Below are 26746 nucleotides of genomic sequence, written 5' to 3'. Positions count from 1 at the left end.
CATGTGAGTACTAGGGAGCTCAGTTCTCTCGGCTTCACGTGAGTCCCAGGGAGCTCAGTTCTCTTGGCTTCACGCGAGTCCCAGGGAGCTCAGTTCTCTTGGCTTCATGTGAGTACTAGGGAGCTCAGTTCTCTCGGCTTCACGTGAGTCCCAGGGAGCTCAGTTCTCTCGGCTTCACGCGAGTCCCAGGGAGCTCAGTTCTCTTGGCTTCATGTGAGTACTAGGGAGCTCAGTTCTCTCGGCTTCACGTGAGTCCCAGGGAGCTCAGTTCTCTCGGCTTCACGCGAGTCCCAGGGAGCTCAGTTCTCTTGGCTTCATGTGAGTACTAGGGAGCTCAGTTCTCTCGGCTTCACGTGAGTCCCAGGGAGCTCAGTTCTCTCGGCTTCACGTGAGTCCCAGGGAGCTCAGTTCTCTTGGCTTCACGCGAGTCCCAGGGAGCTCAGTTCTCTTGGCTTCATGTGAGTACTAGGGAGCTCAGTTCTCTCGGCTTCACGTGAGTCCCAGGGAGCTCAGTTCTCTCGGCTTCACGCGAGTCCCAGGGAGCTCAGTTCTCTTGGCTTCATGTGAGTACTAGGGAGCTCAGTTCTCTCGGCTTCACGTGAGTCCCAGGGAGCTCAGTTCTCTCGGCTTCACGCGAGTCCCAGGGAGCTCAGTTCTCTTGGCTTCATGTGAGTACTAGGGAGCTCAGTTCTCTCGGCTTCACGTGAGTCCCAGGGAGCTCAGTTCTCTTGGCTTCATGTGAGTCCCAGGGTGCTCAGTTCTCTCGGCTTCACGTGAGTCCCAGGGAGCTCAGTTCTCTCGGCTTCACGTGAGTCCCAGGGAGCTCAGTTCTCTCGGCTTCACGCGAGTCCCAGGGAGCTCAGTTCTCTTGGCTTCATGTGAGTACTAGGGAGCTCAGTTCTCTCGGCTTCACGTGAGTCCCAGGGAGCTCAGTTCTCTTGGCTTCATGTGAGTCCCAGGGTGCTCAGTTCTCTCGGCTTCACGTGAGTCCCAGGGAGCTCAGTTCTCTCGGCTTCACGTGAGTCCCAGGGAGCTCAGTTCTCTTGGCTTCATGTGAGTACTAGGGAGCTCAGTTCTCTTGGCTTCATGTGAGTCCCAGGGTGCTCAGTTCTCTCGGCTTCACGTGAGTCCCAGGGTGCTCAGTTCTCTCGGCTTCACGTGAGTCCCAGGGAGCTCAGTTCTCTCGGCTTCATGTGAGTCCCAGGGAGCTCAGTTCTCTCGGCTTCATGTGAGTCCCAGGGTGCTCAGTTCTCTTGGCTTCATGTGAGTACTAGGGAGCTCAGTTCTCTTGGCTTCATGTGAGTCCCAGGGTGCTCAGTTCTCTCGGCTTCACGTGAGTCCCAGGGTGCTCAGTTCTCTCGGCTTCATGTGAGTCCCAGGGAGCTCAGTTCTCTCGGCTTCATGTGAGTCCCAGGGAGCTCAGTTCTCTCACCCCATGAGGACCCGAAGTGTGGGTATCAGCAGCCTCAGGGAAGGAAGCCCAAACACAGGCAGATCCACTCGCCTGACTCGGTACTGCTTTCCATCCACAGACTGTGCCTTCCACTGTGGCACCTCTTGTCACCTCGGCCTCTGGCCCCGGGGACACGGCAGCTCGCTAGCAGGCATGGACAACCTTCATGGACTTCCTCCTGGTGGACATCTCAGGCTCGGGGGCTCCAGGCTTCGCAAGGTCTGCTGTTCCTCTCTGTCTGAGAGCCTCAACTGGGAACCTCACCCTGCTGCTGTACTGTGACGGACACCGGACTTCGGCTCCGATGTACTCCTTTATACGCAATCTGTCCCCTTAGACCTGGGCAGCATCTGGTGGTTGTTCCCAAGTCCGTCGCTAATCCCCTGGCAGGCAGGCGGGCACCTCACTGGAGGAGCGAGCAGCACAGGTCTCCCTCTGCAGGCTGTGGAGTTTGTGCTCCTGTGGACAGGTCCTGTGACCGCTAGGTCGCCCTCTGCCCACCGCACTGCGGGATGGCGGTCGACTGCAGCGGGCGACTGCGGCCTGTGGGCTGCTCTGCCATCCACAGGGCTCCTGGTCCAGACTTCCCTTCACCAGGACCCACGGGCCCAGCAGTACGTCTGTGACACGCCTCAGGCTCTGGAACATCACCTCCAACGTGAGTGCTTGCCTCCTGGGGGCCTGTGTGCTCTGCACGCTGACGTCACGGGCTGACATGTCCTCAAGGTGCTCACGACCTGTTCAGGGGAAGCCCGTCACAAAGCCTTCTCCACCCGCCTCCCACAGCTGTGATTCTCCTTCTGGCTGATTTCTGGGTCAGCGGCTGTCTTAGGGCCCGTTGCAGCTGAAGCATGGCTAAAAGATCTGTGGACAGCCGCGTCCTACACCACGGCACCCGCTTCATAGAGCCTGTCCTCCTCGGTCTGCAGACCAGGGAGTGAGGGCCGCTCTCGGCAGAATGTCCGACAGACATCCTGAGCTCCCAGGCAGGGATTTCCTCAGCTAAAAATAAACATCAGTTTGTCACCAGAAAGCAATTTATTCATATTTGACGCTTGTTACACTGGATCTGTGAATTGTCTGTGTGTTTCTGTTGTTCACAGTGGTGGTGAACCTTAGGCCTCATCTTCTTGCTCAACACTACTTTGTAAATTCATGCAACTTCCGGAAGCGACCGAGGCCTGAGGCCAGGACTTGTGAACGCCTACCTTAGCAGGTGCCAGTGCTTTGGAGAGAACCAGGCCTGGCCAGCGCCACCCTGGAAGGGCGCCAGAGAGGCTGTGCGGGGGCTCCTGCCACTCGCCTCACACCAAGGCTGCAGGCAGAGATGCAGTGGTCAGAGCAGGTGACGGTGGCAGAGATGTGGACGGCGACGGTGAGCTCCACAGAGGGCACACCTGCTAACTCCCAGCTTGGTTTTGGTGTCTGGTTGTTGAATAGTTGGTACAGAGCTACCTGTTCCTGCTCTGACTCAAGACGGCAGGATGTCTCTCAGGTGGAGGACCGTAGCCAGACCTTCCTGACCAGAGACTGTGGGAGCCAGCAGCCTCAAGGGCTGCACAGCAAGTTCCAGTTAGGACCAGTTTGCAGAGGCCAAGGTGGCCCAGAGGTGCCCAGGGTGCTGAGCATGTCATTGTGATCTCATGACTGCGTCTTCTCCAAACCTGGCACTCCTTGGACACATGGCAGAAACACGTGAGAGGGAATCAGGGGTCTCATACCACCCCATTGTCACTCCAGAGCAAAGGGGGTGCATGGGTGGGACTCTCCAGAAACTTCCCTTAAGCCCCAGTGAAAACAGGGACTCAAAGAAGGCAGAGCCGTGCGTCTCCTCGCTGAGCCGACCCTCTCTCCTTGCTTTTTCTCTTTGTTTCTGATGAAATTTGCTACACTTTCACCAAGTCTTGTATCTTGGTCAGAATCTTCTCCTGTGAGAAGACAAGAGCCCACAATGCAATGCACTCACTGGCGGTGTGGGGAGACCCCTAGGAAGTGAGCACACAAACACTGGGACCCTTCCAGACCCTCAAAGTCAGCTGCCTTCCAGCTCCCAAACCCCCACAGCTTTGCTTAATGAAAAACAGGACACAAACCACTGACCTTCAGAGAGTGTAGTTTGGAAGTTCTTGGTTCCTTCCTGGGCTCTGAATGAAAGACGCACGTCCTGCTCGATCCATTCAAGTGTTGTGAGTAATGAAGGAAAAGGAGTCAGACTGCAGGATCAGAGGGAGCTGTACCTGGATTGGGATTCACCTGGGAGCAGCAGAAGAGGAAGGCCGCGCTGCACGGGGCATTCTTCCCGTCTGATGGGGCACAAACTGGCCTCTCCAAATGGATGCAGTTTTACTTTTCTGATGCCCGAGAGCTGAGCCTGCGTCCTGGTGACTAGACGCATATTAAGGACTTTGTGTCTCTGAACTGAATCCCAAACTGCCCTCCTTTGTAACTCAGGAGCGCGTCTGGGAAGACTTGGCACTCAGGAGCCCACGCGCACCTCCTGCCTCCTGGGCCCCACAGCACGCAGTGCAGGGCTGTGACTCTCAGAGCCTGTTCTTCAAGGCGGAAGCAACAGCCTCTGGGCATCAGGACCCTCTCGGCATCGGGAACTCCATCCTGGGGACAGTGCGAGCTTGGTTCACACGCCTCTAATCCCCGAAGCACCTGCACGTTCACTGTTTTCATAACCCAGGGTCCTACACATGTCTTCTCCAGCTGTATTTGTACGTAGGTGACAATTTACGTTGCCTGTATGTGACTGTAAGATTCGGGTGTACATAGTGAAGTATTCACCACAACCACGCCAATTAACATATCCACGTTCCTTTTTCAAATACATTTGAACCGGGATCATTTGTACAGATACTTTCAAGGAAAACACGTCCCTGCCTATTACAGTCCAGTGACAGTCTTACAAAGTTTAGGCGCTACGTTTATGGATCTCTGTGTGGATTTGCGTTAGCTTTACCCCATTTCTTCCTTGCTATTTAAGTGTATATGTAGATTTTCTGTCCAGGTTTATTTCCCCAGCTGTCGGAATATACAGATAAATGGATTCCTAATCCCCAGGGCTAATGAAAAGATAAATGCTATTCTGACGCCTCTTCCTTTTGACCATCCCTGGGACGTAGTAGTGTTGTGTCTGTGGATTTGTGAAACGCCATGTTGGTACTTCTGATTGGGCTTTCATTATCTGTAACATCACGAGTTAGGCTTCAGTGTTCCAACTCAAGTTTCCCCTCCTGGGGAATTTTTTCCTAGATGTTTTCCTTTTACTTATTATTTAATTTTTAGTTGGCAAATAACAGTTCAACATATATTGCGGGATGCAATTTGCTGCTTGGACCTGAGTCACAACGGGGTACCTCCAAGGTTCATTGCCAAATCCATCCCCTGGGGTATCCATCCTCTGGGGAGTGGGACATTTAAGGTCTGCTCCCGCGTCCTGGGAGTCCTCCTTGTTCCTGGCCATGTGGCCAGGTCTTTTTCTCTGCTTTCTATTCTTGGGAGAATCACCAGGACCATCTTGAACTCGTGATGGTCCACAGCAGCCTCCCCTCGAGAGCCCGGGGCCTGGGCTGCACCTGGACAGGCCCTTCCCGGCCTCCTTCATGCCTGTGGTTTTCCAAAATTATTGTCAAGTTTTAACATTAAGGATGGTGGCCTTGAAACTGTTTCAGACACTTTTGGTTAAGTTAGTTTAGATTTGAGAATGAAGTACACAGACCCTGTTTTACTTACTTATAGCTGTTTTATCTTACACACATTTTTAGATAAATGTATTTAGTCATTGAATTACCACTCCAGAGACCTTTATGGAGAACTTGTTCTCTTTCAAGTTTTAAAAATTCATATCCCAAGGTTTTCTCTTAAAAAGACTACAAAGTAATCAATCTCTGTGGGCTGGGGGAAAAAATCTATGGAAACCAGTCACTGAAGGCATCAGCTTTGCCTAGGAGGGTAGGAACTCGCTGGCCGGGGGCTTCACAGGTGCTGCAGGAAGGGTAGAGCAGAGCGGAGGCCCGAGGCAGCGTGGAGAGAAGTACTGCTGAGAAGCCATGGGCGGGGGCAGGTGGCACAAAAGCAGGGGGACCTGCAGGGACTCTGGTGTCCCAGCCACACCTCTGTCCTCCCTGCAGACCTGCAGGGACCCTGGTGTCCCAGCCACCCCTCCGTCCTCCCTGCAGACCTGGAGGGACCCTGGTGTCCCAGCCACACCTCCGTCCTCCCTGCAGACCTGGGAGGGACCCTGGTGTCCCAGCCACCCCTCCATCCTCCCTGCAGACCTGGAGGGACCCTGGTGTCCCAGCCACCCCTCCATCCTCCCTGCAGACCTGGAGGGACCCTGGTGTCCCAGCCACCCCTCTGTCCTCCCTGCAGACCTGGAGGGACCCTGGTGTCCCAGCCACCCCTCCATCCTCCCTGCAGACCTGGAGGGACCCTGGTGTCCCAGCCACCCCTCTGTCCTCCCTGCAGACCTGGAGGGACCCTGGTGTCCCAGCCACCCCTCCATCCTCCCTGCAGACCTGGAGGGACCCTGGTGTCCCAGCCACCCCTCTGTCCTCCCTGCAGACCTGGAGGGACCCTGGTGTCCCAGCCACACCTCTGTCCTCCCTGCAGACCTGGAGGGGCTCTGGTGTCCCAGCCACACCTCTGTCCTCCCTGCAGACCTGGAGGGACTCTGGTGTCCCAGCCACACCTCTGTCCTCCCTGCAGACCTGGAGGGACTCTGGTGTCCCAGCCACACCTCTGTCCTCCCTGCAGACCTGGAGGGACTCTGGTGTCCCAGCCACACCTCTGTCCTCCCTGCAGACCTGGGAGGGGCTCTGGTGTCCCAGCCACACCTCTGTCCTCCCTGCAGACCTGGGAGGGACCCTGGTGTCCCAGCCACACCTCTGTCCTCCCTGCAGACCTGGAGGGGCTCTGGTGTCCCAGCCACACCTCTGTCCTCCCTGCAGACCTGGAGGGACTCTGGTGTCCCAGCCACACCTCTGTCCTCCCTGCAGACCTGGAGGGACTCTGGTGTCCCAGCCACACCTCTGTCCTCCCTGCAGACCTGGAGGGACTCTGGTGTCCCAGCCACACCTCCGTCCTCCCTGCAGACCTGGGAGGGACCCTGGTGTCCCAGCCACACCTCTGTCCTCCCTGCAGACCTGGAGGGACTCTGGTGTCCCAGCCACACCTCCGTCCTCCCTGCAGACCTGGGAGGGACCCTGGTGTCCCAGCCACACCTCTGTCCTCCCTGCAGACCTGGAGGGACTCTGGTGTCCCAGCCACACCTCTGTCCTCCCTGCAGACCTGGAGGGACTCTGGTGTCCCAGCCACACCTCCGTCCTCCCTGCAGACCTGGGAGGGGCTCTGGTGTCCCAGCCACACCTCTGTCCTCCCTGCAGACCTGGGAGGGGCCCTGGTGTCCCAGCCACACCTCTGTCCTCCCTGCAGACCTGGAGGGGCTCTGGTGTCCCAGCCACACCTCCGTCCTCCCTGCAGACCTGGGAGGGACTCTGGTGTCCCAGCCACACCTCTGTCCTCCCTGCAGACCTGGAGGGACCCTGGTGTCCCAGCCTCACCTCTGTCCTCCCTGCAGACCTGGAGGGACCCTGGTGTCCCAGCCACACCTCTGTCCTCCCTGCAGACCTGGAGGGGCTCTGGTGTCCCAGCCACCCCTCCATCCTCCCTGCAGACCTGGGAGGGGCCCTGGTGTCCCAGCCACACCTCCGTCCTCCCTGCAGACCTGGGAGGGACTCTGGTGTCCCAGCCACACCTCTGTCCTCCCTGCAGACCTGGGAGGGACTCTGGTGTCCCAGCCACCCCTCCGTCCTCCCTGCAGACCTGGGAGGGACTCTGGTGTCCCAGTCACACCTCTGTCCTCCCTGCAGACCTGGAGGGACTCTGGTGTCCCAGCCACACCTCTGTCCTCCCTGCAGACCTGGAGGGACTCTGGTGTCCCAGCCACCCCTCCATCCTCCCTGCAGACCTGGGAGGGGCTCTGGTGTCCCAGCCACACCTCTGTCCTCCCTGCAGACCTGGGAGGGGCTCTGGTGTCCCAGCCACCCCTCCATCCTCCCTGCAGACCTGGGAGGGGCTCTGGTGTCCCAGCCACACCTCCGTCCTCCCTGCAGACCTGGAGGGACTCTGGTGTCCCAGCCACACCTCTGTCCTCCCTGCAGACCTGGGAGGGACTCTGGTGTCCCAGCCACACCTCTGTCCTCTGCTGTGCCGTGTTCTGTGGTCGCGTCGCTCGATCCTCTGTGATCCTATGTCCTTATGTTGCCTTTACATATCTTACATCCCAGGGGAAGAAAACTGAATTTTCTAAGATGCAGGGTATCAGTCACTGATGTGAGCATCCTGCTTTTCAGCAGGCACCCCGGGTTCACACGTGCCAGGCGAGAGCACTGCCGCAAGCTCCCTCCCGTCCTCCACGAGCTCCCTCCCGTCCTCTACCGAGTTCCCTGCAGTCCTCCTCCGAGCTCTCTCCTGTCCTCCACCAAACTCCCTCCCATCCTCCACCGAGTTCCCTTCCATCCTCTACCGAGTTCCCTGCAGTCCTCCACCGAGTTCCCTCCCGTCCTCCACCGAGCTCCCTGTAGTCCTCCACCGAGCTCCCTGCAGTCCTCCACCGAGCTCCCTGCAGTCCTCCACCGAGCTCCCTGCAGTCCTCCACCAAACTCCCTCCCGTCTCCACTGAGCTCCCTCCCATCCTCCACCAAGCCCGCTCCGGTCCTCCTCATTGAGTGAGGGTCAGTGAGAAATGGCTGGCCCTGTCAGTCTGGCCAACATGTCTGTCCCTCAGTCACCTTGCAGGTGTGCGTCTGAGGAGACGTGAGACCCGGCCCAGCACACACAGTTCAAGAACAGGGCAGGTCCTGGAGAAGGGCAGTTGCGGCCACAGGCACCCGAGCCCCAGGGCTCTCCTCCTGCCTGGGACTCGCCTCCTCTGAGCAGCCGCCCTGCTCCCCACACGGCCTACCAGCCACCCTGCCCCTCTGCTTGTGGCCCCTTTGACGTGCTCCTGACGGCCCGCCAGCAGGCCCTGCAGGTGAGGGTCACGGCGGGGCTCGGCGGAGGTCGCTGGGCTGCAGGGCTGTTTCCACCGGGCACCAGGATGCTCGAGTTGCTCTAGGCTTGCACTGCATCTTGAAGCCGTGAAGGGTGATACCTCCAGCTTAGGGCTGCTGGCCAGTCTTTTGTGGTTCCAGGAGAATTATGATTTTTTCCTATTTTTATGAAAAATTGCATTGGAATTTCCATAGGGATTCCATCGACCTCTGGTCACTTTGGGCAACGTGGACACATCGGCCATACTGATGCATCCAGTCCAGGATCACGGGCCCTCTCTCCACTCGTTTGTGTCTCTAATCACTTCATCAATGATGGCAATTTTTAGGGTGCGGATCCTCCTCCTCCTTTGTGAGAACTATGCTTAAGTAGTTGGTTTCCATTCATGTTACCGTAAGCAGAATTATTTTGATTTCTCGTCTGCTGGGTTTGGGGTTAGAAACGCTGCTGGGTTTGCATGTGCTCTTGTCCCGCAACCCTCCTGACCGTGCTCAGTGCCTCTCAGTTGCGGGTGGAGTCCCGATCTCCCTCTGCCTTTGTCTCCTCCTCTTACCTTGCTCTGGCGAGGACTCGGCTCTCCATGCTGACACGGGTGTCCAGGTCCTGGTCCCCATCTCCCGGTCTTCTCATGCGGACCCTGATCACACTAGTTAGGGGTCCGCCCCACCCCAGCCTGACCCGCCTTAACCCAACCTCACCGGCGTACCCGTCCTACTGAACCACGGTGACCCTATCCCAAGTAAAGCCACAACTGGGTTAGAAACCCCACACCGTTGTGGGAACACCTTCCAGCTCTCCACACAGCAGGTCGCGCTTTTCTGTAGAATCACTAGCCAGCACAGTCCTCCCCCTGGACGCTGCTCCTGCTGAGGACAGCTGCCACCTGGACAAGCCAGCGTGAGGACCAGAACTGACCTCACTCTCAGAACTCTGAACACCCACCCGCCTCCTGTGCGCAGGAAAGGGAGGGTGAGGACCAGGCGGCAGGCGGGCCAGGCAGGAGACCCTGGTCAGAGGCTGCCAGAGTCGGAGTTAAGAGGGGAATTGGTTCTGGTGACCTATGCAGGGTGACCACAGTTAATGCTGCCTTTTATGTTCCAACAGAGAGTTTAAACGTCCTCACCAGAAAGAAGCAATAACCATCTGGGGTGATGGAAATATGGCCTGATCAGTCATCGCCTGTCGTGGACTGATCAAAACCTCACGTGGCCCTCCAGAAGTACCAGCAAATCCCGCTCGTCGGGTGGAAGCGAGACTTGAGGGAATCGTAAACAGGCAGAGCAGGGATGTGGTGCCGTTCCCGGGGCACGTCCGCATGGATCGCAGCGGGAAGGGGGCCCTGGGCCGCGCACACGCCCGGAGGGTCCCAGGCGCCTGCCGCCGGTGCTTCCCGGGGAGGTCTGCAAACACAGGACTGTGTCATTAACCAGGCAAGGTGGACATTTCCCTCCAGCCAGCCACGGACCCAGTGCCCGCCTGGTGGACGTGCCCTGCCTTCATTGTGACAGCGGCCACGGAGGCTCTGGCCTCTGTGATCACACCTTCTCAGGTCTAAAGCATTTGGAGTGCTTTAGCTTTATGTTTTTCCCCATTTGGTTCATTTTTTAAAAAAATTTTTAGATTTATTTTTTATTTTTATAGACTGCATTTGATTCATCATACACAAATGGGGTCTTTTCTTTTCTATGGTTGTGCACGATGTAGATTCACACCATTCGTGTGATCATACGTGCACCTATGATGTCATGACCCACTTTAGTACCTGTGATCTGGTTCTGCTGTGATTAAAGTATTTATTATATATTTTAATTAATTGATTTTACAGTTGTTAGGTCGGAATTTGAGTGACTATATGAGGGGGAACAAAATGACTGAGGAAATGGGCAGCACGCCAAAACAGAGACCAATCAAACCGGCAGGGAAACCCCACTGGCCCTTACCTCCACCTGTCCCTCAGCAGGACCCCCGCCCATTCCGGCCTGTAAAGACCCTGGGCAGCCGGGGCCATGTGCCATTTTCTCTGGCTCCCTACCCTGACCTGGACCCTGGGGGGCTGGGAATTTCGCCCGAGAGCCAAATTCCAATAAAACTTGCTTCAGCCGCTTCCTATCAGATTTTATTTGGTCACAGGCCGTGTCCCCGAAGCTTACAACAGTGTTCTCTCATTTTATGAAAATTGATAAATGATGCTGATGAGTGAAATATGACTCATGAAAGTTTAGGAGAATAACACAACCGTGAATCAGATCATAAGTATTAGTATTTTGCAGAGTCCGAGGTACCTTTCAGTGCAATCCAGGGCTAAACACAACACAGCATGGACGTCTTGCTAGAGTGCAGCTGAATTTCATTAAAAAATCAAAACCAGAAAGACCCCCGATCCCTGGAAGCCCAGTGGGAGGCCGGCCGGCGGCTCCCTGGCTAGGACGGGCCAGCGGCGCAGTCCGGTGGGGGCCCCCAGGGCACACTGCCTCCTGAGGGCTGCCTTCATGTCCCTGTTCCTCAGGCTGTAGGTGACGGGGCTCAGGGTGGGGACACCACCATGCAGAACACAGGCAGCCGCAGGTCGGAGAGGGAGCTCCAGATGGGCTGCACGTAGGCCACGCTGCCCGACCCCAGAACGAGGGTGATGACCCCCAGGTGAGGGACACAAGTGGAGAAGGTCTTCCTCTGCCCTCTGCGGAAGGGATCGTCAGGACGGTGAGAGGATGCGCGTAGGAGAGCGCGATGCGGCCGAAGCACAGAAGCACCAGGCTGGTGACGAAGACCATGACTCTGACCTCAGGGAGGAAGGCTGTGGAGTCCGGAGGCTGAGCAGCTGCGGGATATCACAGAAGCACTGGTGGACTCTGTTGGACCCGCAGAAGGGCAAGGAGAAAGTGGCCACCACGTGCATGACCCCAGAGACACCGCCACTCAGCCCGCACAGGGCCATGGTCCTGGCACAGGCACGCGGGGTCATGACGGCCTCGTAGTGCAGCAGCCAGCAGATGGCCACGTAGCGGTCGCAGGACATCACTGTGAGCAGGGCCGTCTCCGTGGACGCCAAGTCCATGAAGAAGAAGACTTGCAGGGCGCAGCCCCAGAAGGAGATGGAGGTGTCGTGGGTGAAGGCGTTGACGGCAGACTTGGGGACGGTGACAGAGATGAAGCAGAAGTCCAGGGAAGACAGGTGTCTCAGGAAGAAGTACATCGGGGTTTGCAGGTGCGCGTCCACGCTGGTGACCTTGACCATCAGGAGGTTCCCGGCGAGAGCCGCCAGGTGCACTAGTGAAAACAGGAGCGCGTGTGTGAGCTGAACCGTGCAGGAGTCCGAAAACCCCGTGAGGAGAAACTCACCGGCCGGCTGCCGGCCCCGCCTGCGGGGACGCTGCTTCTCCCTGGGACAGAAGAGCGGTCACAGCTCTGTCCCTGTGAGGCTGTGAAGCAGCCAGGCTGTGGCGCTGCAAGGAAGGTCACCCCGGCCACACCCGGACGTCTCCACTGCAATCTCAAGGACACAGCACGGCCACGGCCGCGGTACACACCACCCAGCACCCCAGGGGCCTGGAGAGAAGAGCCTGGCATAGGAAGCCACAGGCTGTACTAGGAACTGCGTTAAACCGCGTGAGGCTTTGGTAGCAAGGCCATTCTGACGACATCGATCCTGCCTGTCCAGGAGCCTGGGAGACCTTCCGTCTTCCAAGGTCTTCTTCCATTTCTTTCTGTAGTGTTCTGTAGTTTTCATTGTAGAAGTCTTTCACCTCTATTGTTAGATTGATTCCCAAGTTTTTATTTTATATTTCTTAGGTGATTGTGCGTGGGGTAGTTTTCCTAATTTCTCTTTCAGTGGATTTATTGCTGACATCTAGGAATGACTTTGATTTATGGCTGTTGATTTTATATTCTGATACTTTGCTGAATTCATTTATTAGTTCTAGAAGTTTTCTGATGGAATCTTTTGAATCTGCTAAATGTAGAATCATGTCATCGGCACATAGTGATCGTTTGACTTCTCCTCTACCTATTTGTATCTCTTTCATTTCTTTCTTCTATCTAATTGCTCTGGCTAGGGTTTCAAGGACAATGTGGTATATATATTTGAGAGCGTATTACTCAACTTTAAAGAAGAATGAAATTGTGGCATTTGTGGGTAAATGGATGGAGTTAGAGAATATCAGGCTAAGTGAAATAAGCCAACCCCAAAATCCAGAGGCAGAATGTTTTCTCTGATATGTGGAAACTAATTCACAAGATGGGAGGCGGGGGTTACAGAAGAACAGCGGTATTTTCTATTAGGTAGAGGGGAGTGAAGGGAGGGGAAGGGGTATGGGGTAGGAGGATCGTGGGGCAAAGCAGACACTGTCTCCTCCTGTGCATGTGGACTGCCGACCCGTGTGATCCTGCAACATGTGCAACCAGAGAAGTGAGAGAGTGAGTGTGATCCATCAGCATGCATGCCACCATCATGACAGCTCGCCTGGGTGAACGCAGAGTGAAAGGAGGAGGAGCAGACGGGAGAGTGGGAACAGCACAAGGCACGGCGGCGTAGGAGAGAGAGGCGCAGAGGTGGCGGGGCCGCGGGGGCTGCTGGGCCTGGGGCTGGGAAGCGCAGCCTTCGCGGCTGGTGGCGGCCACACGCCTCAGCTCTGGTGAGGGTGGAGCCAGCTGTGTTGTGACCTGGAAGACGCGGTTCCACGTGACCCGGAGCCCCTGTCAGCCCTGGGAGAGCGCCCGGCATGCCCGAGGTCCCGGCAGGGGCACCACAGGCCCAGGCTCGGCGCCCTCAGAAGCGGCTCCTGAGCTCTGTAGGACCCAGGCTGGCTAGTGGAGGACACAGGAAGCCAAGTCCAGGTGGCCTCTGCTGCGGTGGCCCAGAGGGACGAGGGCCCGAGGGGCGTCCTGGAGAGCCTGGCCCTGTCCTGTGCTGTCAGAGGACCTGTGGGAGACGCCCCTGGGCCAGGTCTTGCCGGGCGTTTTACCGCCTGGTTTCTAGACTGGCAGGGAGAAGAGAGCCGTGGAGAAAGGGGGACCGGGCGCTCTGACCTGTGGCCCCCTCCAGGCCCGGCCTCCGCTCTCCTCCTCAGCACTGGGGCCCCGACCATCTCTGGCTTCCGGGCGATCTTCTCCAGCGTCTGCCACCCACGGCATTTTGTTTCGGTCCGTCCAGGAACATGGCATCTGACTGCAGTTCTGGTCCTGGCGAGGGTGTCCAGCCGCACTCCGAAGGAGAACTTCCCGCAGCAGTTCACGGAGCAAGGGTGTGCGCGCGACCAGCCTGCTCACGGTGGGAGTGCAGTCTGGGCACCTGAGTGTGCTGGGAAGGCTCCACGTGTCCGCCACACCCCAGAGGCTCCCTGCACGTCTCCTCCTCGCCCGTTCCCACCCTGGCAACCCGGTCACTGTGCAGCTCAGGGTGGGCCCACAAGGACGCCGGCAGGAAACCCGGGGCAGTGGGCCGGGGTCTTTCCCCAGAATCTGGGCTCTCTCCAGTTCCAGCCCTCTCCCCCGCCCACGTGGCCTGTCGTTGGAGGGATGGACGCAGCCACGGGGACAGAGAAGGCTCCTGTGAGCTAGAGCAGCCATGTGCCCACGCTGTGTCCTCACTGTGGCTCACCGAGGCCAGCTGACTCTACCCTTCCCTGGAATGTGCCCCCGTGGCTGTATCCCCTTCATCCAGGCACGGAACACCCCCAACCTCACACGCACTCCAAAACTTCCGCCTCTGGCAGCTAAACTCCTAAGTGGAGCCTGCTAAGAGACCACACTCCCGTTTTCCCAAACTGTCACCCGTATGCACTGCTCACACCCAGATCCGAAATCACTACCCTGCAAGTGAAAGAAATGGGTTTATATTCTAAAATTCATAGTCCTCCACCTAGACAGCAGATAAGGAGATAATATGGAAACCCAAAAGCACAACCTACTGATAAAGAAATAAAATAGCCTTTCTATCATTTTATTCACCAAGTCTGGCATCAAACTTACTGCATGGGGTGGACTGATTGATAGTGAACTGGGTCATGAAGCAACCTGGAACTCCTGTTCCTTTGTCTGAGACGGAACCTCAGCTTTTCTGAGTATATATCAGGTCAAATGGAGAAACGGCTTGATCTCACACTGTGCTGCAGGCCAGGTCAGAGCAAGGTCTCTCCGTCTATCCCCAATCTCGAGGCAAAAACCTGGTGAGCGCCGTGTCCGGTGTCCACCTCACTGTGCTCCGTTTAGGGTCTTGGTAACAAAATGCTGTTAATAAAGGAGATCTAGTGAGAGCAATCCTGCGTGATTCGGAGGCCTCCAGAGGTAAGCTTCCTTGCTTTGAAAATATGTTCTTTGGGAGAAAGAAACCAAAGAGCACCTTTGATTAATCCCAGTGGACAGCAGTAAAGGGAGACACCTCCTTCATGTGGAGAAGAAAGAGGATCGGAAATTGAGGAGTAGCTTGCAAGCACCGGAGTCCAATGAGCTAGAGCACTTGAGCTGAGGCAAGGGATGCTTCAAGAGCACACGTCGACCACAGACGTGAGCCTGACCACAGATGTGAGCCCGGCCCTGCACCCTGGGCCTAGACTCCGTTGCTCTTTTCTTCCTGGCCTCCATCCCCAGAGGGCCCTTCCTGCCACAAGTCAAATAAGGGTGTGGAGAAGGCGAGTGTCAATCCTGTCTTTGTGACGTCTGGGAGTCCCCTTGAAGGGGATCCTGGACGGTCTGGCCCACGGGTCTGCCCTCACCCTGATTCGCGGTCTGCGTGATGCCCTTTCTCACCCACCCAGGACGGGCCGCTGGACGCCTGCCTGGGGAGTGCCATCTAGATGTTGCCTCCTTCAAAGTTGGGTTGATAGTCATCGTATGGAGGATCTAGTTTCATGTTAGGAGTGCCGACTCTGTGGAAGATATGGGTGCAACATAGTTTTCCAGTCTGGGGTTGGGTATTTCTTTGCGTGTAGTCTCTGATAAATATAATCATCAATTTCACGGTACTTTTCTAGACTCCCTCACTTTTTAAGTCCTTTAGTTTGCTTTCTCTCTTGTTGAACGATTCTCTTTTGTTGCTAAGGTTGTGGGTCCGGACTCTCCAACTCTTGTCCCTTCACGTAACTATGGGCCTGAACAGCCCTGCTGCCCGGAAACAGGCTCACCAGGCCTGGGGACACAGGAGAGATGGCGGCTCCTGTGCGCGGCCAAGAGCGGGAGGCAGCAGCTCGCTGGTCTGCGTCCCCTCGGGCTCCACGGAGGACAGGTGGAGGCAGTGTCCACAGGCGGGCGCTCTGGACCTCGCCTCAGACCCAGTGCCCACCCATCCCGGGAAAGCCAGGACAAGCTCTGCCCTGGGGCCCACGCTGCGGGCACTCTGCAGCCTGGCCTGGTCCCGCCCCACCATGGGCAGCCTCAGCAGGCCGGGCTGCTGCCAGCTCCAGGCTGCCCGAGCCACAGCTCAAGGCCACCCCATAGACGGACTGGCCACGGTAGTTCTAGGCCCTCTGCCAGGACCCCTGGACCAAGCCTCCAGGCTGACCCCAGCACCAGAGGGTCCTGCCTGGCACCTACTCCTGACTCACCCGAAGCCCTGAGCCTGCTCCACCCCAGGTCAGCCCCAGTGAACCACGCTGCCCGCCATCCAGTGGGGACCAAACGCTGGAGTCCAGGCTTCAGGTCCAGCCCCGGGCAGAGCAGCCGTGAGAGCTGCAGGTCCAGACTGTGCCTTCCCAGTGACCAGCCAGCCTCCCGACCCCCAACCTCGGCCAAGGGAATGCCCACCCCTCCCCAGTCACCACGCAGACCCACGACCCAGGCGGGCTCCACGCTGCCAGGAGCCAGGCTGTCATGAGGACCCATTGTCCGAGGCTGGCCCTTGCGTGGTGCGTTGAGGCCTGTGGACACCAGCTGTGGGTCCACGCAGAGCCAGGCTGTCCACCATGGCACCAGGCTCTAGCAGGACCAGGCTCAGGCCTGCTCCAGAAAACCCAAATGAGCAGAGCCCAGCCCCAAGCCAGACCCTAAAGACCAGGCAGCCAACCCAGCAGCCACACAGCCTCCAGCCTGGCCTCCATGGACAGAGGCTCGCTGCCGGCTCTGGACCCAGGGGTCAAGCCCACCCCAGCAGGCCCAAGTCCAGGCACCTCAGATGTCCTCACACCCGGTTAGAAACTGAGGGACGTCCGCACAGGGCCTCGCGGTGGGGGCTCATCCTGGCTCTGCTCCCTCCCGTTAGCCCGTTTGCACCGCCACACTTTCCCTGCTGCCACGTACGGAGGCCTGTGTGATGACCCCCAGCTCCCTCGTTGCTCAAGACGTGCTGCTGATCGGGGTCTGTGGCCAACACTCTTCTGGTAGAATGGTCAGCCACTGCCCTCGGGGTCTGTGGTAGAATGGTCAGCCCTGCCCTCGGGGCCTCTGGAAGAATGGTCAGCCACTGCCCTCGGGGCCTCTGGAAGAATGGTCAGCCACTGCCCTCGGGGCCTCTGGTAGAATGGTCAGCCACTGCCCTCGGGGCCTCTGGTAGAATGGTCAGCCCTGCCCTCGGGGTCTCTGGTAGAATGGTCAGCCACTGCCCTGGGGGCCTCTGGTAGAATGGTCAGCCACTGCCCTCCGGGTCTGTGGTAGAATGGTCAGTCCTGCCCTCGGGGCCTCTGGAAGAATGGTCAGCCACTGCCCTGGGGGCCTCTGGTAGAATGGTCAGCCACTGCCCTCCGGGCCTCTGGTAGAATGGTCAGCCACTGCCCTGGGGTCTGTGGTAGAATGGTCAGCCACTGCCCTGGGGTCTGTGGTAGAATGGTCAGCCCTGCCCTCGGGGTCTGTGGTAGAATGGTCAGCCACTGCCCTCGGGGTCTGTGGTAGAATGGTCAGCCCTGCCCTCGGGGCCTCTGGTAGAATGGTCAGCCCTGCCCTCGGGGTCTGTGGTAGAATGGTCAGCCCTGCCCTCGGGGTCTGTGGTAGAATGGTCAGCCCTGCCCTCGGGGCCTCTGGTAAAATGGTCAGCACTGCCCTCGGGGCCTCTGGTAGAATGGTCAGCCACTGCCCTTGGGGCCTCTGGTAGAATGGTCAGCCACTGCCCTCTGGGTCTCTGGAATAATGGTCAGCCCTGCCCTCGGGGCCTCTGGAGCTGGTCTTGAGGATTTCCTTGTTTGGCTCTGGGAAATGGTTCTCCTCACTCAGTGACATAGTTAATAAATTTGACTTTAAAACAGGCCATACACATAATTTAATGCCAACTTTGGAGAAAAAATGCACTAACTTTACAGGAAAGGCCATGCCCGGAGTGACAAGAAACGAGTTGTGGCATTCATTTCGTGTGTCAAGGCCGATGCAGTAGGAGGAGCGTGCTCCGATTTTCCAGCTAATGAGATCTGCCTTCCGCTGTCAGAGCGTTCCTGTTTCCCTGCTCTTCTCCCGCTGTAGCCCTCGCACACCTGTAACACGCTCTGCTGTCTGCACAGGTCCGCGGTCTGCACATGGACAGCAGGAGAGTCGAAGCGCCATCAAGCCGGCCTCGACCGGCCAGGTCAGACCCAGCCTGCTGTCTCCTAAGTGGTGATGATCACGAAGAAGATGCCAGTCATGCTGTTCCAGGAGGAAGGTGGCAGGTAAGAAGCACCCGCTCTCGCTCCCCTCGGAAACTGGGAGCTGATGTCCACACGTGGCCCCACCTCAGGAGACCCGCAGAGCCCGACGGGAGCTCAGCACCCCAGACAACCAGCAGCCTCTGCAGGTGAAAGATAGAGGGAGCCCGCACCTGTATAAACACAGGCTTCCCCAAACTGCCCCAGCCTCCTGAAAGTGGCAAAGAATTTTCTGTCTCTCATCTAATCTGTGAAGGCCAGGGGGCTGACCCAAGAGCAAACCTTGCTAATGACAACCCTCCTCTCGGAGGTCAGGGTGACTCAGAACTTAAGATAACATGCTTTACAATTGTGTATGTTAACCAATTAGGAAGAACACTGTATAACTGCTTGCCTTTCATTATATAAACCCTGCTATCGAGGGCTGGGGGCCTCTTAGCGTCACCGGCTGAGGACGCAGAGGACCAGGTTCGAGCTTGCCAATAAATGACTCTTTGCTGCTTGCATTGATCGTGGTCTCTGGTGGTCTTTTCGGGGTCTCGAGCCTTTGGGCACAACACAGGGAAGCGGGTGGGAAGAGTGGTCAGCTCATCAGGTCCCTCTGCCCAGGCCAGCAGAGCCGAGGCCCGGCCACCCCGCGGGGAGGAGTGACCACGCCAGTCTCACCCGCCCCAGCGCTCTGAGGGCAGCCCAGGAACTCGGGTGCCGGGCGGATGAGGAGCTAGAACTGGTCCAGGCAGCTCCCCGAGCTGGCAGCCTGTGGAGCGCAGGCCCTTCCTCTCCAGGAGGGCGGAGGACAGAGCCTGCATCCAGGGTGGGCGCAGGTCAGACTGCTGCCCAGGGGAAGGGTGGCGGGAGGGCCCTGCGCACGGCTGGGGCCCAGAGGCGGGGAGAGGAGAGGAGGAGTGTGCGCGTGGCCTGCGGGTCTTTCCCTGCCCTCCGGAAAGGGAGGGCCGTTCAGGGAGGGCCGTTCAGGGTGGGCCACACGCTCTGCCAGGCTGGCAGGAAGGGCATGACCCCAAGGCTTCTGCTGCAGGGAAAGGGGTCCCGGAGCCCGTGCTGCAGGGAAGGGGGCTGCTGTGCCAGCCCCGGGGTCCTCACAGGAGAGAAGAGGGCGACACACTCACACCCGGAAAAGGTCCGCAGCTGCGGGGTCTCCAGGGCAGACCGGGAGGCCCGAGCCCCTGAAGTCGGACCTGCCTCACCAGAGAGGCTGGTTCCCCAAGGAGCAGGCGCCACACAGAGCTGCAAAGAACTGGAGGCCTCAGAACAAACCTCCAGTGGCCGACGCTGAAGAGCAGACCTGTGAACAAGCCACCACCAAAGGGGACTCTCGGAGGGGCCTGGAGGGGCTCAGGGAGCAGCAAGGGGACAGACCCCCGTCGGCAGAGAGGAGCAACAAAGACCAACAGAGCCCCTGTGCCAGGAGCAAGACCTCGACGGAAGACCGCAGAGCAGAGCTGGGCGCCGCACCAGGGCCTGCAGTCCAGCCGCTGGGGAGGCCGAGGCCCGAGGGCCGGTTCAGATCCAGCCTCAGCAGAAGAACGAGGGCCGGTTCAGATCCAGCCTCAGCAGAAGCACGAGGGCCAGTTCAGATCCAGCCTCAGCAGAAGCAAGGCGCTAACAACTCAGGGAGACCCCGCCTCTAAATAAAGTACACAATAGGGCTGGGGAGGTGGCTCAGTGGTCGAGTGCCCCGAGTTCAATGCCCAGCACGGGGACGGGGGAACCACTCCGTGGAGAGCTTCTGCTGCAAACTCAGTCGGGCGAAGGAAGAAAATAACTAACGCAGCGAATATCCGCAGGGAGAACTGAGCCCCGCAGTGCGGGTGGGAGTGGGCCCTGCTGGAGCCACGGGGGTGACCAGAGGGGCAGCCACGCGCCCACCAGCAAGCCGGAGAAAGAGCCTGCAGCATGCGCCCTGCGGTCCTGCCCCGAGGAGCAGGGAAGGCCCGCTGGCCACAGGGGACGGTGACAGTGAGGGAAGGGACCTGTCAGGCGAGCAGAGACGCTGCGCAGCTCCTCGTGATCTGGTGTCTGCAGCGCCTCAGAAGGTTGGACCCACAACATGGGGCCCAGCATGGCGGGTGTGGGTGAGGACAGGTGAGCGGGCTGCGGGCCGAGCATGGCGGGTGTGGGTGAGGACAGGTGAGCGGGCTGCGGGGCCCAGCATGGCGGGTGTGGGTGAGGACAGGTGAGCGGGCTGCGGGGCGAGCATGGCGGGTGTGGGGTGAGGACAGGTGAGCGGGCTGCGGGGCCCAGCATGGCGGGTGTGGGTGAGGACAGGTGAGCGGGCTGCGGGGCCCAGCATGGCGGGTGTGGGTGAGGACAGGTGAGCGGGTTGTGGGGCGGAGCATCGCTAACGCGGAGCCCGGTGGGACAGGAGGCCGGGCCAGGAGACCCACGGCCCGGGCGACAACTGTGCTTGAGAGCACTTAACTCTACACTCCAAAGCCGCTAAGAAAGTGGACCCCACCCGGCCCCAGCACAGAGCGACCAGCGGTGGGCAAGACGGCCGTGTGTGACCAGATGGCCTTACCTTTCCACACGTGTGACCTGAGGAAACAGCACACTGCCCACATGGACGTGTGCGCCACACGTCAAGTAAGACAGCAAAGGAAGGGAGAGAGAGAAGACACAGCCCCGGGGACCGTCCTTCTGCCCTGGGGAGGGGGCACCGGCAGGCCCTGCCCAGAGCTGGTGCAGGGCCCGCCCCACCAGGCGCGGCCCCTTGGTGACTGAGGGTGTGGCCGGCTGAGAGAAAACGGGGACACTGTCCTAGGGTACGACGTTCTGCTCAGGCTCGCTGAGGGGTTCCAGAGCTCTGCTGTAAGCACAGCGCCAGGAGCCACATGATCCCAGCAACAAGACCCCAGCGACTCCGGAGGCTGAGGCAGGAGGTGCGGACTTGAGGCCAGCCTCGGACACTTAGTGAGACCTCGTCTCACAGCAAAAGATGGGAAGGACTGGGGTGTGGCTCGGTGGGAGAGCACCCCTGGGCCGATGGCACCCCCAAAACTACTGGAAGGGTGGGCCTCACGCACGCTCTTACAACACAGCAGGAGGCACGGGCGGCAGGGGAGGGGGACTTCGAGACCGTGACTGTGGTGACTTCTCCGGGAGTCGCCTGGGAGGCGGCTCGAGCAGTCATACACCAAAAATACTCAGCGTCTGCGCGTCAGTCGCTCTTCAATAAAGCTCTCTCACGAGAGGAGGCGCCGACTCCCGTGAGCCTCGCTGACCCGCTTAGGCGGCGGCTGAGAACAGGGGACCTACCGGAACCTACCACGTGCAGGACCGTGAAGGAGGCGCCCCAGGGCACGGAAGACCCTGGCACACTTGTCTCTGACCCTTCCTGGATTCTTGACACGGATTTAAGTGAGAAATTACGGAGGAGAGGAAGGCGTGACACAGTGTCCCACGACGTCCCGGGTTGAGCGGGGACTGAGCCTCGGCGCGCAGCACACACAGGGGCCTCTGCACCCAGCGCCAAGCTCTCACGGGCCAGTCATAAGGTCCACACTAGCCGCTCATTTGGGAAGACTGACCGTTTTAGTGAAATTGAAAAACAATCTCCCGACCTACAGAGACAGGTGGTAAAATCTCTGGGGGTGGGTTTTCCGGTCCCCGTAAGCGGGACCTCTGGGCGAGGGCCACAATCCACACGCACCCTGTCCTCGGCTCGAGCTCTTGACCCCGGGACACGCAGTCGGCTCGGTCCACCGTGCCCCCTGGTGAGCACAGGGGTGGTGGTTCCGTGGCTGTGGAGTTCGGGGCTTGTCTGGCTCAGCAGAGGCCGGTGCCGGGCCCAGCTCACCGGGCACGTCGGGTCCGCAGGACGCACGGACTTCCCGAGAGGCGCCTCCGCAGCGCCCCCTTCACGTCCTTGTTCCGTAAGGTGTAGATGAGGGGGTTCAGGGTGGGGGTCACCGTGGTGTAGAAGAGGGAGACGAACTTGCCCTGGTCCTGGGCGGAGCTGTCACTGGGCTGCAGGTACATGTAGATGACCGTCCCGTAGAAGATGACCACCACGGTGAGGTGGGAGGAGCAGGTGCTGAAGGCCTTGTGCCTGGCCTCCGCCGACCGGACCCTCAGCACCGCCCGAGTGATGAGGCCGTAGGAAATAAGGATGAGGGCCGGCGGGATGACCAGGAAGAGGACGCTGACCACAAAGAGCACCGCCTCGTTCACAGTGGTGTCCACGCAGGCCAGCTTGAGCAGCGCCGGCACCTCGCAGATGAAGTGGTCCAGCCTGCGCTGGCCGCAGAGCGGGAGCCGCAGGGTCAGGGTGGCGTGGACCAGGGAGTTGGCCAGCCCGCTGAGCCAGGAGGCAGAGGCCAGCCACTGGCACAGCCGCGGGCTCATGATGACCACGTAGCGTAGGGGTCTGCAGACGGCCACATAGCGGTCCAGGGCCATCACGGCCAGGAGGACGCACTCGGTGGAGCCCAGAGCCAGGGACACGTAGAGCTGCACCACGCAGCCACCGTAGGAGATGGTCTTGGCCGGTCCTCGCAGGTTCACCAGGGTCTGGGGGGCCAGGCTGCTGGCGAAGCAGAGGTCCAGCAAGGAGAGGTTGCCGAGGAAGAAGTACATCGGGGTGTGGAGACGGGGGTCCAGGTGAGAGACCGCGAGGATGGCCAAGTTCCCCAGCAGGGTCAGCAGGTAGAAGAACAGGACAAAGACGAAGAGCGCGGCCTCCAGGCGAGGGTGGTCTGAGAAGCCCAGCAGGACGAAGCCCGTCAGGAAGCTCGCGTTGGCCCCGCTCATCCCTCCCAGGGTGCCGCACCTGCAGAGGGGAGAGCCGGAGCGCCTGAGGGCCGCTGGACAGCCTGTGAGCCCAGGGATCTGGGGCCCCGCGGGCAGGCCCCGTTCCCAGCCCAGCCTGCCGCCGGCTCAGGAGCCTCCCGGCTCCTCCAGCCCCGACTCCTTGGAAGACCGTGGACACCTGTGACTTGAGAGCCGTCCGAGGACGGTGACTGGAGACAAGTGCCCGTCTGCATGCGTGTGAAGGGCCACGTGGGGACCTGCACGAGACCAGAGGCCCAAGTCAAGAAAGACCGTCCTCACGAGGCCTCGGCTCTCACAGCGCAGAGTGCAGTCCCAAACCCACTCCATTCTTTTATTCAAACTTGTTTCAAATGTATTTAAAAATGTAAGTTGATTTTTGAATACTATTAGGATAACAGCAAAATTGAGGAAAAGGCAGAGTTTTGACCATTTTTCAAAACTGTGAAATGTAATAAACATCTACATTTTAACAGCAATTAAAAACTGTAATTTTCACACAGAGAATGCCTTCCTACCAGCAGCGCTGCCAGGCCTGCTCGTGAAGACCTGTCCTCTGCTGCAGGAGAGACTCGGCTCCTGAAGCAGCCCAGGTTCTCCCCCTGGTCACTGACCGCCATGGCCAGTGTGCCCCTCGACAGAAACCATGTCCCAAACAGCCCGCCGTTCACGCCGACAAGCTGATCCTGAACGACTTTTCCCACCCTCAGGTCCTGTTCCTCTGGACTCTCCCTTTTGTCTCCTTGCCCATAAAACGTCACCCCTGGAGGTCGGTGTTGGGATGCGTGTCACAGCGACACCGCTTTTCCCTGTGAAGACCACTTCCTGTCCCTGCAGGGAGCTCTCCTGACTAGTCCCTGTGGTCCACCGGCTCTGCAGGGTGAGGGGCAGAAGCTGCAGGAGGGGAGGGCTGTCCTGCGGCCACAGGGAACTCACGGCCAGTGGTGGAAACCCCTGTGGTCCTCATGAACTTGTACTGACACGGCTCCTCTGCCTGAGCCAGCCGCTCCGGCCGCAGAGGCCGGCCGAGGTCCCCCTGGAGGAAGATGCCTGCCGGCGCCAGCTGCTCCTCAGCAGCCGGTCCTGGGGGCTGAGTCACCAGGGCTGGGCAGCCCCGAGGGTCCTGGGTCTGGCTGGAGTCTGCCTGCGCACCTGTGCGCCAGGAGCCTCGCGGTCTCTCGCCCCGTGACCGTGGCCTCAGCACCCAGGTGTTCTCATTTAAAACACCTGGTCATGAGTCTCTGTGTTGTGCTCGTCACAAGCATGACACTAGCTCGCGTTTGTGAGGAATTAAAGAGACCATTCTGAATTCCAGGCAGTCCCAGCGAACGTCACTGTCACCAGAAGGACAGAAGCAGCTGGACTGGAGGGGACGGTGAGGTCCACCTCAAGGACTTCCTGAGCCCACCGACCCCAGACCCTCGGGCTGAACAGAGACGGTCTTACTCACCGTCAAGGGCAGCACCTCGTGTCTCCTGTCCTCAGAAAGCAAGCGTGTGGCGGTTTCTCAGCCTTGGGTTCCATGTCCAGGTAATTCCCAGACTGCAGGGCAACTGACCCCACAGGACCCAAGCCTGGAAGAGCCACCTCAGCGAGGCAGGGGCTCCTGAGTGGGAAACGGAGCCTCGTGAAAAGGCCCTGGCTTGTTCCTGGTGCTGCACCTTCTGGGAAGCCCTGTTCCCACAGGCAATTAGCGGAGGCGCTGACTAGCCTCTGGGGCGGTCCAGGTCCAGGGAGGAGAGTCGTGCATCTCCCCAGGGTGAGGGGCCTTCTTCCTCTTTCTGCTCCATCAGGGAAACAGCCACCGCCGGGCTCGTCCAACACTTAACAAAAACAGGAAAAAAACAACCCACAGCCGGGCTGCCTGTAACCCCAGGGGCTCGGGAGGCTGAGGGAGGAGGATTCCAATTCAAAGTCAGCTTCATCAACTTAGTGAGGGCCTGTGTCCAAATAAAATAGAGAAAGGGCTGGCATGTGGGCCAGTGGCTAAACACCCCTGGTTCAGCCCCTGGTACCAAGAAGCACTTCTGCCAACCATTCCCCGCTCAGGGCAGAGGAAGCAGCAAATTAAGAAGTCGTGCTCCAAGCAAGTTGTACTTTGGCTACAAAATTGTGAAATACATGTTCTGTAAAATGCCCTGACTGATTCTTTAATTCAAGTGAGAACATTGGCTTCATTCATCTTGGGAAGTACCAGCCGCCCACTGAGACCAAATGAATGGCCACTCACTGCCCCTCCCACAGATCCCCAAAGACTCTCTCCCAAAGTCCAGCCGCTCTCCACCCCAGCCCTGCCCAGTGCTGACCGTGCTCATGTACTGGGTTTCTTCTTCTTTTTGTAAATTTATTTTTATTGTAAACGAATGGGATACATGTTGTTTCTGTTTGTAACGGAGCTCTTCTTTTTTTAATCATTTATTTATGTATTTTTCACAGACTGCATTTTGACTCGTCGTACACAAATGGGGTACACCATTGCGTCTCTGTGGTTGTGCGGATGCCGATTCGCACCATTCCTGATCATACGTGTACACAGGGTAGTGACGTCTGTCTCCTTCCACCGTTTTTCATACCCCCCCATTTCCTTCTGCATAAAGTTCCTCCATTCTTCTCTCACTCCCCACCCCACCCCATTATGTATCATCATCCACTTACCAGGGAAATCACTAACCAAAGGCCGAATGTTCTTGGTTTCTGAGCACCTGTTCTGAGTTTCCTAGACCCTGAGCCCTGGGCTCTCTGCCACCTTGAGAAACACAGGTTGGGCGGGTGAAGTGACCACATGATGTGGGGATTTGGGTCTCACTGTCCAGAGCCAACCCGCTGAATCTCAAGACCTCCCAGGACACGGTCTACAGACTCTTGATGCTCCTCTGTGTCCCCATGGCACCTGCCACCTTTGAAGACCACCCACTAAATGTACCACCCTTGGAAAATGAGGTACTCATAAGAAATAATTGTAAGCCTTTGCCCCAACCATCTAGCCTAAAGTATTGCCAACTCTGTTTGTACTCCACCACACAGTGTGTTTTCAGCTTTCTGTTACTCCAAAAGCACCTGAGAGAATCAGCGTATGAGAGAACAGGCTTGGTTTGCTGATGGCTTTAGAGATTGTGGCCCACGCTTGGTTGGTGAGACTGCTCTGGGCCCTGGTGGTACATCACGGTAGGCGTGCAGGAAGAGAAACCGTTGATCCAATCACCAGGAGCAAAAGCCATGTTCTGGGACAGCCCAGTCCTAGGTTGTGAGGACTGGCTCCCAAGAGCCATGAGACCAAAGGAAGAGAGACTGAGAGACCTGAGCTTGCACAGAGTAGGACTTACGGGGGGCACTAACACAAAATGGGGTCCTGGGGAGCAGCAAGACCAGCTGGATCCCTGCCATTTGGGTCAGAAAGAGGGGATATTTGTGGGTTAGGACAAAACTGACTTCCTCCTGGCTGAAACGGGCCTGGTTGGTCTTAGGATGATACTGAAGAGTCAGTCATACCCCTAGAGCCAGGGTCCAGCTGTAAAGCCCACAAGTGACTCTAATGGATTCATCTGCTTAATTAAGGCTCGCTGGGAAACTGCAGGAAATCCGGCTGGGGTTACTCAGGGGCCATCGAGGTGGTTACTACTCACGATGGCTGTGGTCACGTCACTCTGCTTCCATGCATGGCTCCATGGGACATCCCAATGACCCAGAGACCTCCCCTCGGCCCCACCTCCCAAGCTGGAGCTCTGAGCCGGAGCCAAGCCTGCAACACACAGGCCTTCTGGGGACACCTCAGGTCCAGTTCCAGTATTCCCCCCATGAGCCACAAAGGCCCATGTCCACCTCTCAATATGAAATCCATGCATTCCACCCCCAAAACGCCAGCATCTTAACTGTGCGGCAAGACCCAAAAGTCCAAGTCCAGCCTCCT

General features: G+C 58.3%; 2 protein-coding genes across 2 annotated transcripts; both read right to left on the bottom strand.

Moving 5' to 3' along the window:
- Positions 1–9713: 9713 nt before the first annotated feature.
- On the bottom strand, positions 9714–20362 carry LOC124974005 (putative olfactory receptor 14L1). Its single transcript, XM_047537586.1, is given in 7 exon segments — positions 9714–9912; positions 10924–11047; positions 11050–11181; positions 11184–11297; positions 11300–11892; positions 18718–18854; positions 20117–20362. Coding segments are annotated over 7 exon segments (1545 nt in total).
- A 1502-nt stretch (positions 20363–21864) lies between these two features.
- LOC124974004 (olfactory receptor 2G3-like) lies at positions 21865–22821 on the bottom strand. Its single transcript, XM_047537585.1, has one exon. It carries the CDS (start codon positions 22819–22821, stop codon positions 21865–21867), a length of 957 nt encoding a protein of 318 aa, XP_047393541.1.
- Between the last annotated feature and the right edge of the window lie 3925 nt (positions 22822–26746).

Source organism: Sciurus carolinensis, unplaced genomic scaffold (genome assembly GCF_902686445.1).
Source record: "Sciurus carolinensis unplaced genomic scaffold, mSciCar1.2, whole genome shotgun sequence".
In the NCBI taxonomy this organism is placed as follows: Eukaryota; Metazoa; Chordata; class Mammalia; order Rodentia; family Sciuridae; genus Sciurus; species Sciurus carolinensis.
This window is presented reverse-complemented; position numbering and strand designations above follow the sequence as displayed.

Coding starts and splice junctions, on each gene's coding strand:
- LOC124974004 (XM_047537585.1), bottom strand. CDS start 22,821: ATGAGCGGGGCCAACGCGAGCTTCCTGACGGGCTTCGTCCTGCTGGGC.